Below are 15,442 nucleotides of genomic sequence, written 5' to 3'. Positions count from 1 at the left end.
GCAAGCTCCACAGGCTGGGAGGGGGTACCAACCCCCCCGCCCCCCCAGGAAGGTGTGGGAGCCAAAAAAAGAAGCAGAGAAGGGAGGCGCGGTCTCCGCCCGGACCCTGGGGAGGAAGCCCTGGGGGAGGAGCAGGGGTTCAATGGCAGCTCTGGGGGGTGTGAGGTGGCAGGAGAGGGCGAGCAGGGGCTCCAGGGGCCGTGCCAGCATGAGCCCCCCACCTGGGCCCGGCGGTGGTCCCCGCTTCCTCCCTCGGCCTGCTCAGGTGCGCTGCTGGCCAGAGCCCCGCGCACCCAGAGCGCCGCACAAGCAGGATGTCCTCTAGAGAAGGCTACTCCAGAAGTCAAAATAGCATGAAATTTAATTTTCCGCCTATTTGACAAGGCTTGGTCGGGGCCCCAATCAGCGGCGGAGATAAGGGTCCTCGGCCGGGTGTGAGCCAGCTGGGTGCGCAGCAAACACTCTACGGTCCCCAGGCAGGCCGAGGCTCCCCCTGGCTGGGCCCTGGTTGCTGGGCGCTAAAGCAAACGGATTCTATTTGCCCAGTCTGCGATGACAATGCAGTCCCCAAATATTTGCCAGCCTGGCCGGCAGCAGAGCGACTATAAATGCTTGAGCCCAGGTGGAGGTGGGCCTGCCCCGCAGAGCTGCAGGCCTCACAGGTAAGAGCAGCGCTGGGCAGCAGGCGGGAGGCTCGGGGGTCTCCCTCCCGGGAAGGCTGTGGGCCCTTCTGACCAGGTGGCCTTTGGGGGCCACCTACCCACTGGGGGGGTCACCAGCAGGGCTGCGCAGGGTCAGGCCATCTAGGCTGGGGCATGGGGCTGTCCTACCTCCGCATGAGCAGCCACCCCACAGCTGGGGCCACTAGATGCCCCCACTTAAAGGGCAGAGGAACCCAGCCCTGAACCAGATGGGAGCACGGCATGGCCAGCAGGCTGCAGGGAGGGGGGCTGTGCCCCCCAGGTCTGCCTGACTCCGCGTGATGCCTGTGGACTCACCCAGCCCCCGGGGAGGCGATTTCTGACAATCTGGGAGCCCCTTCTCCTTCTCTCCACATCACAGTCCCTTCCTTCCTTCTCTCCCGGGTTCACTCATCGGCTTCCTAACTGCAGGGGGCAGGCCGACAGCCCCCTGGTGGGAGAGGCTTTGCGTTCAGAACCAGCCCCCAGCCCCCTACTTGGCTGCAGGTCAAGGGGAGATCAGAGGCACCCCTGACAGTCTCCTCCTCAAGTCCTCACCCCATCCTCCCAGCCCCATCCTCCCCGCCCCATCCTCCCCACCCCATCCTCCCCACCCCATCCTCCCAGCCCCATCCCCCCCCCCCCCCGCCCCATCCTCCCCGCCCCATCCCCCCCGCCCCATCCTCCCCGCCCCATCCTCCCAGCCCCATCCTCCAAGCCCCATCCCCCAGCCCCATCCTCCCAGCCCCATCCCCCCGACCCCATCCTCCCAGCCCCATCCCCCCCCCCCCCCCCCCCCCGCCCCATCCTCCCCAGCCCCATCCTCCCCAGCCCCATCCTCCCCGCCCCATCCTCCCAGCCCCATCCTCCCAGCCCCAGCCAAGAGGAGGCCACCGGCCCCTTTCACCTCCTGCTGACCCCCACACCGGGGAGCCTGGTCTCATTCACCCCTTGCTCCCAGAAGGGAACAAATGAAAGCCTGGCACTGTGACTGCTCTTATTAGAATTAGACGGGCGGCAGGAATGGGGGTGGGAGAAGCCCCCCGAGGATGCCAAGCCCAGTCCCCTGGCTCAGTGTGAGCACCTCAGGGATGGTGGGGTGCTCCCAACCCAACACTCCTGTGAGGGGCAGACACCACCACCCTGAGCCATAGCAACCTCAGGAACCATAGCAACCCGTCCTGGGGCAAGGGCTCTGCCCTCCAAGGCCCCAAACCCACTCTCACCCCAGCGCCTGGACGCCTGCTGCCCACCTCCCCTGCTTCTCTCTTCTGTGACTTCTCTCCCCAAGTCGACTATTCCATGGCACCACCCTGTCATCTACCCAACCCCCCCCCCTCCCCGCCGACCACCCTTCAGGATGTGCTGCTCACAGGACCTGACCATCCACAGGCCACTGGCTGTTCTAACCCCCTCGCCTGCACTCTGCAGGCTCCCCCCACCCTGCTCCCGCCACGCCCCCTGCCATGGTGCCCCCGCCCCGTCTCTCCCAAATCTCACCCCCTTGTGAGCTCAGCACCCTCGCCAAGAACGAGTGGCCCTGGTGCCCAGTTCCACCAGGGGCTGCAGGCCCTGACTGATAACCTGCCCCCTCTCCACCCCCCTCCCCAGCAGGCGCCGGCTGCCCGGAGGCCCCCGAAGCTCCAACGTGGAGGACATGGCGGCAGGCGTGATCCAGCCTCTCTGTGACTTCCAGCTGCCCCTGCCCTCCCTTCGGCCCTTCCTGCCCCCAGACCCAGAGCCCCCGGACACTTCAGAGGGGGAGGAGGAGGAGGAGGAGGAGGAGGAGGAGGAGGAGGAGGAGGAAGGGGAGGAAGACGAAGAGGATCTGGAGGGTGAGGGGCCAGGGGCCCACAGCCCATCCCCCCACAGCTCAGGTTGGGCCATAGTTGTCCCAGAAGAGGCCCCTCCAGGTCCGAGCAGCCCCGAGATGCCACTGCAGCTGCTGCGGTTCTCTGAGCTCATCAGCGGCGACATCCAGAGGTACTTTGGCCGAAAGGACGGGGGGCAGGACCCAGACGCCTGTGACATCTACGCCGATGGCCACCCCGCCAGCAGCTCAGCCAGGGAGCTTTACTACGCAGACCTGGTGCGCCTGGCCCAGGGAGGGTCCCCCAACGATGACAAGGCTGCTGAGCCTGGGGTCCACTCTCCCAGGGGTCCCCAGGGGCAGGTGCATGAGACAGGCCTTGGCGGAGAAAGGGTGCAGCCGCTGGGGCCCCTGGCCGAGTTGTTTGACTACGGACTACGGCAGTTCTCAGCGCCCAGGGTGTCCGCCAGCCACCGGCTGAGGCTGGAGCAGAAGTACGGCCACATCAGACCCATGACGCAGAGGAAGCTGCCCCCCTCCTTCTGGAAGGAGCCGGCGCCCAGCCCCCTGGGCCTGCTGCACCCCGGTACTCCCGACTTCAGTGACCTGCTGGCTAGCTGGTCAGTGGAGGCCGGCCCAGAGCTGCCAGGCAGGGGCGCCCAGACCCTGGAGGGGGTGCAGCTGGCCGAGGCCCAGTGAGCTGTGGCAGCGGGGGTCTGGAATCTCCAGCTCTGGGCTGTCCCGGGAGGGACTGTGGGGCCCTTGAAGATGGGTGGCCACCAGGAGGACAAACCAGTTTAGGTGGGGACTTTCCAGGCCCAGGAAGAAGGCCAGGGCTCATCGTGGGACCTGGAGCTGCCACCACCAGAGGCCGCCAGGGCAGGGATGGCAGGGGCTGAAGGCCCTGGCACCCGACCCGGCCACCCTGGCCTCCAGCCCTTGGAGCTCTGCCCACAGGAGGGAGGACAGGACAAGAGCTGTGGCCAGAGGCTGTGGGCTCAGGGGGTCTAGACACTGTGCCCAACCAGCCCAGCCCCGAGATTCCCCAGGCCAACGCGCCCACTGCCCACCCACCGGCCGGTCCCAGGTGGGCCCTCCTCAAGCCCCGAAGCAGGTGGCAGGGCCAGCTGCCCAGAGGAGCCACGTTTTCTTGGCGAGGCAGGAGGAGGGTGCTGCTGAGTGCATGATCAGACACTGTTTGCTCCCCGGATTGGGGCGGGAAGAGCCGCTTCTGTGCTGGGCACCCGGCAGGTGTGGAGAGCACGGGTGACAGGCACAGGTCCTGAGGCTGGGCTGACTGGGGGGTGGGGTGGGGGGCGGCAACCAGGAGCGGCCGTGGATCCCCGGCTGCTGTGCCTCTTGGTGGGAAGGCCCAGGAACACGGCGGGGGCTGGGCTCCCCTAGGCTTGGGCAGGAGAAGGGCATCCTGGGAGTCTGGCGATGGACAGGCTTCAGGGATGGAGCCTCTTGGCCACTCCCACCGCCTGGGTCTCCTGACCCCCTGGAGGGAATGCCAGGCCCTGACAGATACAGGACTGGCATGTTTATTTGTGGGAAAGGGGCAAGACGGGGAGCTGGTGGGCAGGCTCCTGGCCAAGGGGCCTCTCCAAGACTGTCCGTGGCCTCCACTTGGCGACCTGGTTCATGAGGACCGCCTTCCACTGCAGCCACCTGCCCGGAGACATGGCTCAGGGCCCACGGGGCCTCCCCACCCCTGAACCTAAACCCCGAGGCGGCTCCCCACTGCTCACCTCACGGCCTGATACACGCCCCAGCGGTTCATGGGGACCAGCTCGCCAGAGGCCACGTTCTTGATGAACTGCTGTCTCATCAGGGACACGAGGACCTTCCTGCTGTCCAGCGTCAGGGCCCACGGGCCCTCCAGGCACTCCTTCAGCGTGGCCATCTCCTCCATGCGCTGGGGGCAGGGGCAGGGGTGGCCAATGGTGGAGCTGAGGTGGGAATGAGGGATGGGACCGAGGGGGGCCTGCAGGCAGGATTATCTTCCTCCGGGCAAACCAGGGCCTTATCTGCCTGGAAACGGTGCTCAGGCCAGACATGCAGACAGACAGACAGATGGCAGGGAAAACTGAAGACAGAGGGTGGGCAGGCTGGGAAGGGCCAGGGGAGCTGGCGGTTGGGCTCTGCACAGAAAGCAGCCCACCCTCCTGGCCTGGGAGCCCCGGGGCCAGCCCAGGTGGCTTCTCACCATCTTGATTTGCGAATTAAACTTGAGGTTCTGGATGGTCTTGTTGTCCTGGATGCTGTTTTCCAATTTTATTATTTGGTTCTGAAACTAAATACTGCCTCTCATTCGTGGACATGGAAGCAGCCCCCCCTCCCCCACACAGAGCAGGACCTGGCCCCTTGGTGGGATCGGGGGCATCACAGCCCCGTGATCAGAGGGGGCCCAGCCAGTGCTCAGGCGCTCCTTTCACCGTGATTGCCGATGACCCCAGCGTGTGGGGCTCCAACAGGTGCCTCCGCTTGGAACTTCCAGAGTCTAAGGCGGGGAGTGCCCCAGCAGGACATCCGTGAACCTCCCTGGGGACCCTCCACAGGGGGCTGCCCCCCTCTTCTTAGCGTGACGGGCACTGGGGCCCGAGGGTACCGTGGCCAGCTTGCCCTGGATCTCGGCAATCTTCCGCCCGGGGTTGCCCTCCCTGAGCAGCTGCACGGAGGACAGCAGAGCAGCCAGCTCCTGCCGCATGGCCTCAACCTCGAACTCTCTGTGGGTACGGGAGGCCAAGGCTGCCAGGCTCGGGGGCGGGGAGCGCTCTAGGGTGAGGGGCAAGGTGAGTGGAGGGAGGATACCCTGGGCAGAGTAAGGGGCGCTCTGCTCTGCCACACCCCTCTAGTGGGGGTTGGAGTGACAGAGGGAAAGATTTGGGGATCCGGGTAGGCTGCCCCCAAGCCAGGGCTGGGAGGGGTTAGGGCTGCCACATGCTGGGAGCTCAGATGGGAGCACCTGAGAGAAGGCTTGTTGGTGCAGCAAGTGGTTCTGAGACAGCTGTGCCCTCCCGGCCACTCCCTGGTGGTCAACCCAGTGGAGTTCCCTCCCCTTCCCGGGGGCGGTCCTGCCAGACTTGCTCTGGGAGCGGAGCCTCACCTGGCCTTGCCCTCAGCAGAGATCTTGAGGTCCGAGTCACTCTTGTGCAGGACGCACCTGTCAGAGACAGCTTCTATCTGAAACGGAGCAGAGGCTGCGGTGGGCTGGCGACTAAGGGTGGGCCCGCAGGGGAGGGGCGGCCCGACCCCAGCCCTCACCCACCTGCCGAGGCAGGCTGTCCACTGTCTCCCGCACCTCCCTCAGGTAAGCCTGGGCCTCCTTTCGGCACCAGGCCAGGCCCTCCATCGATCTCCGCTCCGCATCTTCCCGCTCACTCTTTGCCTAGGACACAGACACCCAGTGAGGCCGGAGCGTGGACAGGGAGGGTGGACAGACAGACTGGGCACGCCTCTGACTCTGAGCTCACGCACACAGGCCTCGCACAGGCCAGCCAGGCACCCTCCAGGCCTGGCTCAGCCCCTCCCGACCCCTGCTGCCCCCGGTGAGTCAGTGGGGATAGGGACAGAGAAAGACAGTCCTCCCACACTGCAGGAAGAGGAGGTGCAGGCGGGCGGGGGGGGGGGGGGCCTGCCCCACAACCAAAGGGTGTATGTGTGTGCTCACAGCAGTGCCCTCTGTGTCACCAAAAAGGGCAGCCGCCCAGTGCCCATCACTGACAAACGGGCAAACAGTTGTGGTCCATCATAGGGTGGAACAGCACTCAGCCCCCACAAGGACAAAAATGCTACAACACGAACCGACTTTAAAAAAGCCATCTCAGCGAGGGAAGCAGACACAGGTCACATGGTGTGTGACTCCATGTCTTCGAAGTGTCCAGAGCAGGCCAGTCCACAGAGCAGGAAGCAGATGGTGGGTGCCAGGGGCTGGGGGCGGGGCGGGAGTGACTGCTAGTGAGGGCAGAGCCTCCTTTCGGGCTGATGAAAGCCTTCTAAAAGTGATTGCGGTGGTGGTTGTACAACTCTGAATACATGAAAAACACACTGAAGACACACTTTAAAGGGGGGAAGTGTACAGTGTGTGGATTAAACTTGGAAAAAGAGGAAAAATAGCCCAAGGGGCAGAGTTGCTGTGCTGGCCCCTCCGTGGAGCCTGCTGTGCGGCCAGGCCTCTGGGTCCTGAACGTCTCAGCAGCTGACCTGGGCTGCTTGCTCCGAGCAGGAGGGCTCTGGCCTCAGCCGCCCTCGGCCTCACAGTCAGTCATTGGGGACTTTTGTGACCTGCCGGTCAGGCCTCCACCCTCAGGGAGCCAGAGCGGCGCCAGGACCCCCCGCTGTCCAGGCTGCCTCCCCCCCCCCCCCGCCCCCCCCCCCCCCCCCCCCCGGCAGCCTCACCTCACACAGCTTCTGGGTCAGCGTCTGTTCCTGCAGGTCCAGCCTCCAGCTCAGGGCCAAGAAGTGGTCATTCAGGTCCCCCACCTGTCTGACCAGCTCGGCCACGGACCCCTCCAAGGCCTGCCTCTTCTCTTGGAGCTGTGGGAGGTCGGGCCGAGTGTGGGTGCTGGGTGGTGGGGGTTCCCGCGAGGAGACCGGACCCAGCGCCTGCAGCCCTCACCAGCTCCAGTGTGCTCTGCGTCTCCTGCCGAGCTTGCTCGCTGGCCAGCTGCATGGCTTCCATGTTCTCCTGCAAGTAGGCAGCCAGCTCCCCAGCCTGGCTTTCCTCCAAGTGGCCCTTGGTGTCCCTGGGGGTTGGTGCCACTGAGAGAGACTGTCCCTCAGCGGAGGCTGGCCTGCCGCTCAGAGCTGGGCCAGGGAGGGGAGCCTGGCTGCTGGCTCCAGAACCTTCCAAGAAACTCACTGGAGCAGAGGATGGGAGTGCTGTCACAGGGGCCACCAAAACAGGGCTGTGTCCATTGCTGCCACAGTGAGTCCCCCGTGAGGGGCAGGCTGAGGGTGCGTGGCTACTCTGCCAGGCACCCAACTGGGCCTGACACTGGGATCAGGAAGCTGGGGTCCAGGGAGAGGGGCCATTTCCATCCACCCAGCCTGACAACTCCCGCGTTCTCTGCCCGCTGCCCCGTTTGGATACCCACTGGGCCTTCTGCTCGGCCAGCAGGACGCGGTTCAGTGACACCTGGTTCTGGCGCACAAACTTGGTCAGCTGGACCACGGCCCTGTCCAGGCCCCGGCACTGCTCTAGGAGGTAGGACTCTTCCTGCTGTAGTGCAGAAGTGGCCTGAGACCTGGGCCCTTGCCAGGCGCCCCGCCCGTGCCCAGCCCGAGCTGCCCACCTTGCACTGCCCCCGCAGGGCCTGCAAGCGCTCCTCGGCCAGCTCCTGGAGATTGCGCCACCTGCTTTCCAGCTCCTCCCGCAGGCTGCTCTCCACCTTCAGCCGTGTGCTCTCCGAGGTCTTCATTCTCTGCGGGAGACCCCGTCCACTGCTGTGAGCCAGGGAGCAGGGGGCACAGCAGAGCCCCGCCAGCTGCCAGCTCCCACCTTCTCCAGGGCCAGGAAGCTCTTCTGCAGGAAGCCACACAGCTTGGCCTCCCTCTTGAGGAAGCGAAGGCTCATCTCCTCACCCAGTTTGGTCACCTGGGCCTGTGGAGGGGGCACATGGGCACCGTGCTGCCACCGTGCTGGGCGCCCTCTTCCCACAGCTGCCCCCCACCCACCATGCCATCTCAGACTTGTTTTCTTGCCCAACCGTCTCCATCAGGGGGGCCCTGGCTGTCCCTGAGCCTAACAGAGCTGGGCCTGCCACACCCTCCTTAGGAAGAAAGGCAGGGGTCACATGTCCTCCCAGAGGGCCAGGCACAGGGTTGTGAGGGGTCTGCAGGCCAAGCTCATGTAGGTCTAGAACACACTTGGTGCCCACAGCAGCAACGATCGGAAGAAGGCATAGCAGCTACCACCAAACCACACCCAGAGCTGGGAGCCTTAGGCAGGGAGGGCGAGTGCATGTGCCGGTGCGCCCCAGCCCTGGCCGGCTTCCCTGCCTGTGCAGGGTGACCTGGAGCAGGACTGGGCAAATGATCTGTAAAGAGCCAGAGAGTAGATGTTTCCGGTTTACGGGCCACAGGGTCTATGTAACAGCTCCTCAGCGCTGTGGTTCCAGCACAAAAGCAGCCGTGGACAATAGTAAACGAATGGGAGTGGCTGTCTGCCGATAAAACTTTATTGACAAAACCAGGTATGGGCCATAGCTTGCAGACCCGGGCCCTAGAGTGGGCTGAGGGAAGAGGCAGGCATCCCACCTGGCGCCTGTCATGCTGGGAGTCCCTGGGGCCCAATGCCACCGGAGCTCCTGGCCAGTGGGCAGCAAGCAGCCACTTGAGGGAACCAGGCGGGAGGGAAACTCCCGAAGCTGAGCAGCCGAGCTATGTGGGCAGCAGCTGGGGCCGCCCTGGCGTGCAGCGCAGTCCCTGGTCTCTATTTGCAGAGCGGAAGAGGCTGCCCCATCCCCTGACCCGCCTCCTAGGCCCGTGGTCTGCGGCTCATGAGCCACATGCGGCTCTTTGGCCCCTTGAGTGTGGCTCTTCCTAAGCCTTAGGAGTAGCCTAATTAATAAGTTAATAACAATGTACCTACCTATATAGTTTAAGTTTAAAAAATGTGGCTCTCAAAAGAAATTTCAATTGTTGTATTGTTGATATTTGGCTCTGTTGACTAATGAGTTTGCCGACCACTGTCCCAGGCCCCCCCCCCCCCCCCGCCCCCGCCTCCCGCAGGAGGGGGAACTGCAGCAGCCCAGGGGCGCGAGCACTGGGAGGTGCGTCTTCAGGAAGGTAAGCTCTGAGGTGCATGAGGGAAGCACCAAGGTTGAAAACGGCCGAGGAAGGGGCTTCGGGCTTTGAGGTTGTTTCTTGATTTGGGTGCTGGTTGCACAGGAAGGGGAGGAGGAGCAGTGGCTGAGATGGTGCTAACGACACTTTCTGTGATGAAGGCGCTCCATCTCAGTGCAGCCCCATCTGCAGCCACTGGCCACACGTGGCCGCTGAGCATTTAAAATTTGGTTCACATGTTGGAGGAACCGAGTTTTAAATTGTCTAAAATGTTAACTAATGCCTGACCGGTTTGGCTCAGTGGATAGAGCATCGGCTTGCGGACTGAGGGGTCCCGGGTTCGATTCCGGTCAAGGGCATGTACCTTGGTTTCGGGCACATCCCCAGTGGGGGGCGTGCAGGAGGCAGCTGATTGATCTCTCTCATCGATGTTTCTGACTTTCTATCCTTCTCCCTTCCTCTCTGTAAAAAATCAATATTAAAAAAAAAATAAATAAAATGTTAACTAATTTCACCCTAGACGGTTTGGCTCAGTGGATAGAACGTCAGCCTGCGAACTGAAGGGTCTGGGGTTAGATTCCAATCAAGGGCACGTACCTCGGTTGCAGGCTCCTGGCCCTGGTAGGGGACATGTGGGAGGCAAGTGTGTCTCTCTCACATCAGTGTTTCTCTCTCTCTCTCCCTCTCCCTCTCCCTTCCACTCTCTGTAAAAATCAATGGGAAAAAATATCCTTGGGTGAGGATAAAAAAAAAAAGTTAGCTAATTTCAATATACAGGGCCACCTGTGGCTAGTGGCCACTGTATTAGACAGCGTAGGACTTGGGGTCACCCCCCAAGTCTGATCACATGGAGGGAACTGAAAAGATAGCTGGAGAGGGGGAGGAACCTGTAAGGGGAAGGACACAGGCTGGGCTGGGAGTGTGGGGGTTTCCTCCAGACGGACCCTCTCTCTGGCAGCCTAGCTGCCTGCCTGCCCTGCCTGGTACCTGCAGCCTGGCCACCTCCTGGTCCACCTTCTGGCTGGCCTCCTCCTGGCTCCTCTGCAGGGCACTGCAGGCCACCTCCCGGTTCTGCTCCTCTTGTTCCAGCTTCCTGGCCAACTTGGTCAACCTGAGGGCACCGGCCAAAGGTCACAGCAACCCGGCCAGCCGGAGGGGTTAGTAGGGGAGCCACAGGGAAGCTGGCAGGGCCCTTCTCAGGCCAAAGCTGCACTGGGGGCCCGAGGCTGACCTACAGACCTGTGGATCCGGAGGTGCATAGCTCATCTGAGCAAACACAAAGAGGGGGGCAAGACGCTGGCATCCCTGCCCCTCCCCCCGGCATGATGAGAGCTGGGCCCTGGTAGGGACCTGTGGGAAAGGGGATGGTTGGGGTGCCAAGTTCAAGTCTCTTTTCCCACAGAAGATCCACAAGGTGTCTGAGGCTCCCTGTCAACTGCAGCTTGGCACCGAGGGTATGTGAACACCTCCCTGCCTTGGTGACGCCCACACGGCCACACACAGCAGGTCCAGAACCAGCCCCTGGGGAGGGAGGCGAGAGGTGCCCACCTGAGGCTGGCCTCCTGCTTGGTGCCCTTCCGCTCTGAGTCCTGGAGTGCCTGCTTCTTCCTGATCTGGGTCAGGGCCTCCCGGACCTCCACCAACCTGGCATACAAGAACCGCTCTGCCTGGGGCCTGCCTGGCTGCCCTCCTGGTGGCCAGGAGAAGCCCAGAGCAGGCTGGGCAGCCTTCAGAGGCTGGAAGCCCAGCCAAGGGCCCCGCAGCAAGCCTCCCACCCCTTTCCCAGGCCTCTGTAGGCTGCCGAGGCTCATACAAACCCAGACCTTTTGAGTTCTGCCATGGGCATGTACTGCTTCCCGGGGCAAGACAACTAACTGGGAAAACAAAACCCTGGGGCTGATGCTCTGAGGGGTCCGGCACCAGCCACTGCTCTCCCCAACCCCTTCCCTCCTGCTGAGACCGACACCGCGAGCACGGGGATACCTCTTGTCCAGGGCCTGCATCTTGTTCTGGTTCTGGGGGCTGGGGAACTGCAAGGAGGAGAGTGTGGGCTGAGTATAGGCCTGGGGCCCTCACAGCCTGACCAGCACAGACACAGCCTGTGGGATTCTCCGGGCTCCCAGCCTGGGCAGCAGCATCGAGCTGGGCTCAGGGTCCAGGAAGCAGCTGCCCGACCCCTGGGAATGGGGGAGCCCGGCCTGTGGGTGGGGATGAGCTGCCTCCCAGCAGGTGGGTGTCTCACCTCCAGGGCCTCCTTTTCAGGGACCCAAGCTGCCTGTTGTAACTCCTGCTTCAGCTTCTTCAGCTCCGAGTCTTGCACCTGCACACTGGCCTGCACCTGGCGCAGCTCTTGGAGAAGGCTCAGTGTGGCACGCTCACAGTAGTCCTTGTGTCCCCGTAGGGACACCACCTCGGCCTGCAGGTCGGCCACCCTGGCCGGGACAAGGAGCAGGCCGAGTCGGCACACGTGCCTTGGGGCTGATGTGTGGCTCTCCCACTCCGCCCCTGCAGGGCTCACCATTGCTCCAGCTGCTTCCAGCGCCTGGGGGTGTCCTGCTCTGGGACGGACATGGTGGACGCCAGGCAGCTGGGCTCATACCTCTCTGAGATCTCCTCCAGACTCAGGAGCTCGGGGCTGGCCAGCCCTTCCTCCAAGAGGAGCCCCAGGTCCTCCAGGGTGATAGTGCTTAGCTGCGAGGGGGGCGAAGCCCCGGACGAGGAGCTGCAATCAGCCAGCTCTGCAGGAAGGCACCTTCGAGCTCGCCACTTGGCCTTCTGGGCTGACAGGGATGCTGGTTCCTGGATGGAGCTTAGGGTAACAGAATCAGTGCAACTGCCACGGAGTGTGCCTAGACAGCTCACTGGATTCCTTCTGCTCAGTCACACAGCCCAGCCCAGAGAGGGCTCGGCTCTCATCGCTCCACTGCCGGAAACTCGGCCTCAGAGGTGCACTCCCTGCCTGAGGACACAGCACTGGGCAGCAGAAATGGGACAATGTCCTGTCTGGCCAGGCCAGAGGGAGCCCCCAGGCTGTGAAGCTACCTGGGGATCACACCCCCCTGCAGGCCCCTCCCTGGACTGTCCTCCTGGCTCTGGCCCCAGTTGGCACCTGGTTCACTGGACCCAGCTTCACCAGCAGCCACTGTTTTTGGCTTCGGCCACTGCCAAGAGGCCCTGGCCTAGCACCCTGTGACCGTCCAGAGCTGGAAACCAGGGTGGTTGCAGGGAGGAAGGGGAGTGGCTGGGGGAGGCAGGGAAGTCAGCCCTGGCCCTTGGGGGGACACATGGGGTGTGAAGGGATGAGCTCCGGTCCTCATATCTCACCTCCTTCCAAGACAATACCAAGGTAGGCAAGGCAGCCGGGGCTCTTCTGGAACCTTCTTTTCCTCACCAGAACTTCGTGAATTTCTGGCCCAACTGCCAATGGAACCTGAGCCCTCAACTCTCCTGTTCCTGCAAGGCCTCCCCAACTGCCTGTTTCTGGAAGGATCTGAGGTGGCACCAGAGGTTAGGGTCAGGAGACCCCTGGCCTGGGCAGGAGCGATGCCAAGGAGTTAAACCAGAGCAGGAAGGCCGGGACCCCAGACGGACTGAACACAGCCAGTCCTGCAGCCAAGAAAACAAGCCCTGAAGGACTATCAAAGAAACAGGGTGTTGCCATAGGTGTGGGCTACACTGGGACATTAACTTTCTTAGCAGCCACAGTAAGGAAGTAGCCAGCTGGAGCCTGGCTGGCATGGCTCAGTGGTTGAGCATCTAACTATGAACTAGGCATAGTGGTTCTCAACCTTCCTCATGCTGCGACCCTTTAATACAGTTCCTCATGTTGCAGTGACCCCCAATTTCATTGTTACAAATTGAACATAATTAAAGCATAGTGATTAATCACAAAAACAATATGTAATTATATATGTGTTTCCTGATGGTCTTAGGCGACCCCTGTGAAAGGGTTGTTCGACCCCCAAAGGGGTCACGACCCACAGGTTGAGAACCCCTGAACTAGGAAGTCACGGTTCAATTCCCAGTCAGGGCACAAGCCCGCTCGATCCCCAGTAGGAGGCGTGCAGGAGGCAGCCGATTGATTCTCTCTCATCATTGATGTTTCTCTCTCTCCCTTCCTCTCTGAAATCAATAAAAATGTTTTTTTGTTGCTAATAAAGAACATGACAGTTTTAAAATACAAGTAGCAGGGTATTGCCTTTGATTCAAATATTTTAAGTTCTTATTTTCTGTAACTGAGTGCTTGCTGTTCCTGAATATGCAAGAATAACTTTTACAGAATAAAGTAATCCAGGGAGAACCAAGATGGCGGCATAGGTAAACACCGGAGACTGCTGCCGCAAACAACCACTTCAAAAATACAACTAAAAGACGGAACAGACATCACCCAGAACCACAGGAATGCTGGCTGAGGAGAGACTCTTCAACTAGAAGGAAAGAGAACAGCAAACCGAGGCTCAGAGGAGGCGCAGTGTGGAAAATACAAAGGTACCGAGGTGCGCGCGCAAAGCAGGCTGGTGGCTGAGGGCACGGTTGTCGTTTTCGGTCGGGAGGGAGTCTCAGACTCTGGGCTCCAGATCCGGGCAAGTCTCTAGGGACTCAGACTCAGACGGGAGAAGCAGGATTGTCGGGCGTCAGTTGGAATCTGAGGGCAGCTTTCTCTCCGAGGTTGCAGCGGCTGCCGGGGTTCTGAGAAGCAGAGCCTCTGGGAAGGGACTGAGAGCAGCCATAACTGCTCCCTCCACCCGCCCTGTTGATCCCGCCCCGCCCAAGCCCTGCCCAGAGCCATTTGCCGGATCGCCTCAGGCAAAGGCTAGATTAGCACCTCCCCAGAGGACAGAAGTTTTCCACACAGCTGATTCTCACAGTCAGTCAGCCTGGTGGTCAAATCCCTCAGTATTAACTAAAAAAATCAAGGCTTAACTAGAACAAGACTGCGCACAAAGACCACAAGGGGGTGCACCAAGAAAGCATAAAAGATGCGGAGACAAAAAAACATGACAGAAATGGAGGATATGGAGCTAAAAAACGCAATTTTGAGGGCTTGCAATAAACTTGTGGAGAGCCTCACAAAAACTAATGAGACCCTTGATGCTACGATAAAGAAACTAGAAATTAAGCATACACGGACTGAAATAAAGAATATTATACCCAATAGCAGACCAGAGGAGCGCAAGAATCAAGCCAAAGATTTGAAATTCGAAGAAGCAAAAAACACCCAACTGGAAAAGCAAAATGAAAAAAGAATCTGAAAGTGTGAAGATAGTGTAAGGAGCCTCTGGGACAGCTTCAAGCGCACTAATATCAGAATTATTGGGGTGCCAGAAGATGAGAGACAGCAAGATATTGAAAACCTATTTGAAGAAATAATGGCAGAAAACTTCCCCCACCTGGTGAAAGAAATGGACTTACAGGTCCAAGAAGCGCAGAGAACCCCAAACAAAAGGAATCCAAAGAGGACCACACCAAGACACATCATCATTAAAATGCCAAGAGCAAAAGACAAAGAGAGAATCTTAAAAGCAGCAAGAGAAAGAGACTCAATTACCTACAAGGGAATACCCATACGACTGTCAGCTGATTTCTCAACAGAAACTTTGCAGGCCAGAAGGGAATGGCAAGAAATATTCAAAGTGGTGAATACCAAGAACCTACAACCAAGAGTACTTTATCCAGCAAAGCTATCATTCAGAATTGAAGGTCAGATAAAGAGCTTCACAGATAAGGAAAAGCTAAAGGAGTTCATCACCACTAAACCAGCATTATACGAAATGCTGAAAGGTATCCTTTAAGAAGAGGAAGAAGAAAAAGGTAAAGATACAAATTGTGAACAACAAACATGCATCTATCAACAAGTGAATCTAAGAATCAAGTGAATAAATAATCTGATGTACAGAATGAACTGGTGATTATAATGAATCAGGGACATAGAAAGGGAATGGACTGACTATTCTTGGGGGGGAAAGGGAAATGGGAGATGCGGGAAGAGACTGGACAAAAATCGTGCACCTATGGATGAGGACAGTGGGTGGGGAGTGAGGGCGGAGGGTGGGGCGGGAACTGGGAGGAGGGGAGTTATGGGGGGGGGGCGGAAAGGAGGAACAAATGTAATAATCTGAACAATAAAGATTTAATTAAAAAAAAAATAACTTTTACACCATTC

The 15,442-nt window shown here is 60.3% G+C and overlaps 2 protein-coding genes across 2 annotated transcripts in view; one reads left to right on the top strand and one right to left on the bottom strand.

Annotated features, from left to right (window-relative positions):
• The first annotated feature begins 2,337 nt into the window (after positions 1-2,337).
• Positions 2,338-3,530, top strand: PERCC1 (proline and glutamate rich with coiled coil 1). The gene has a single exon (XM_070411606.1). The coding sequence runs from the start codon at positions 2,338-2,340 to the stop codon at positions 3,187-3,189; it is 852 nt and encodes a 283-aa protein (XP_070267707.1). The 3' UTR covers positions 3,190-3,530.
• Positions 3,531-4,034: 504 nt separating this feature from the next.
• The window catches only part of CCDC154 (coiled-coil domain containing 154), an 11,675-nt gene continuing 267 nt past the window's right edge, over positions 4,035-15,442 (bottom strand). Inside the window, exons 2-17 of the mRNA XM_070413776.1 lie at positions 11,798-12,078; positions 11,522-11,711; positions 11,263-11,309; positions 10,828-10,923; positions 10,267-10,390; positions 7,994-8,095; positions 7,788-7,916; positions 7,590-7,714; positions 7,112-7,238; positions 6,892-7,029; positions 5,762-5,881; positions 5,600-5,676; positions 5,102-5,219; positions 4,700-4,786; positions 4,242-4,408; positions 4,035-4,161 (exon numbers count right to left, since the gene is read on the bottom strand). Coding sequence (XP_070269877.1) covers positions 4,035-4,161; positions 4,242-4,408; positions 4,700-4,786; positions 5,102-5,219; positions 5,600-5,676; positions 5,762-5,881; positions 6,892-7,029; positions 7,112-7,238; positions 7,590-7,714; positions 7,788-7,916; positions 7,994-8,095; positions 10,267-10,390; positions 10,828-10,923; positions 11,263-11,309; positions 11,522-11,711; positions 11,798-12,078 — 2,055 coding nt within the window. The remainder of the gene's footprint in view (positions 4,162-4,241; positions 4,409-4,699; positions 4,787-5,101; positions 5,220-5,599; positions 5,677-5,761; positions 5,882-6,891; positions 7,030-7,111; positions 7,239-7,589; positions 7,715-7,787; positions 7,917-7,993; positions 8,096-10,266; positions 10,391-10,827; positions 10,924-11,262; positions 11,310-11,521; positions 11,712-11,797; positions 12,079-15,442) is intronic.

Source organism: Myotis yumanensis, unplaced genomic scaffold (genome assembly GCF_028538775.1).
Source record: "Myotis yumanensis isolate MYYU_CA2020_CCGP unplaced genomic scaffold, mMyoYum1.0.hap1 SCAF_4, whole genome shotgun sequence".
Taxonomy (NCBI): domain Eukaryota; kingdom Metazoa; phylum Chordata; class Mammalia; order Chiroptera; family Vespertilionidae; genus Myotis; species Myotis yumanensis.
Note: the sequence above shows the minus strand (reverse complement) of the source record. Positions and strands in the feature narration are given on the sequence as shown.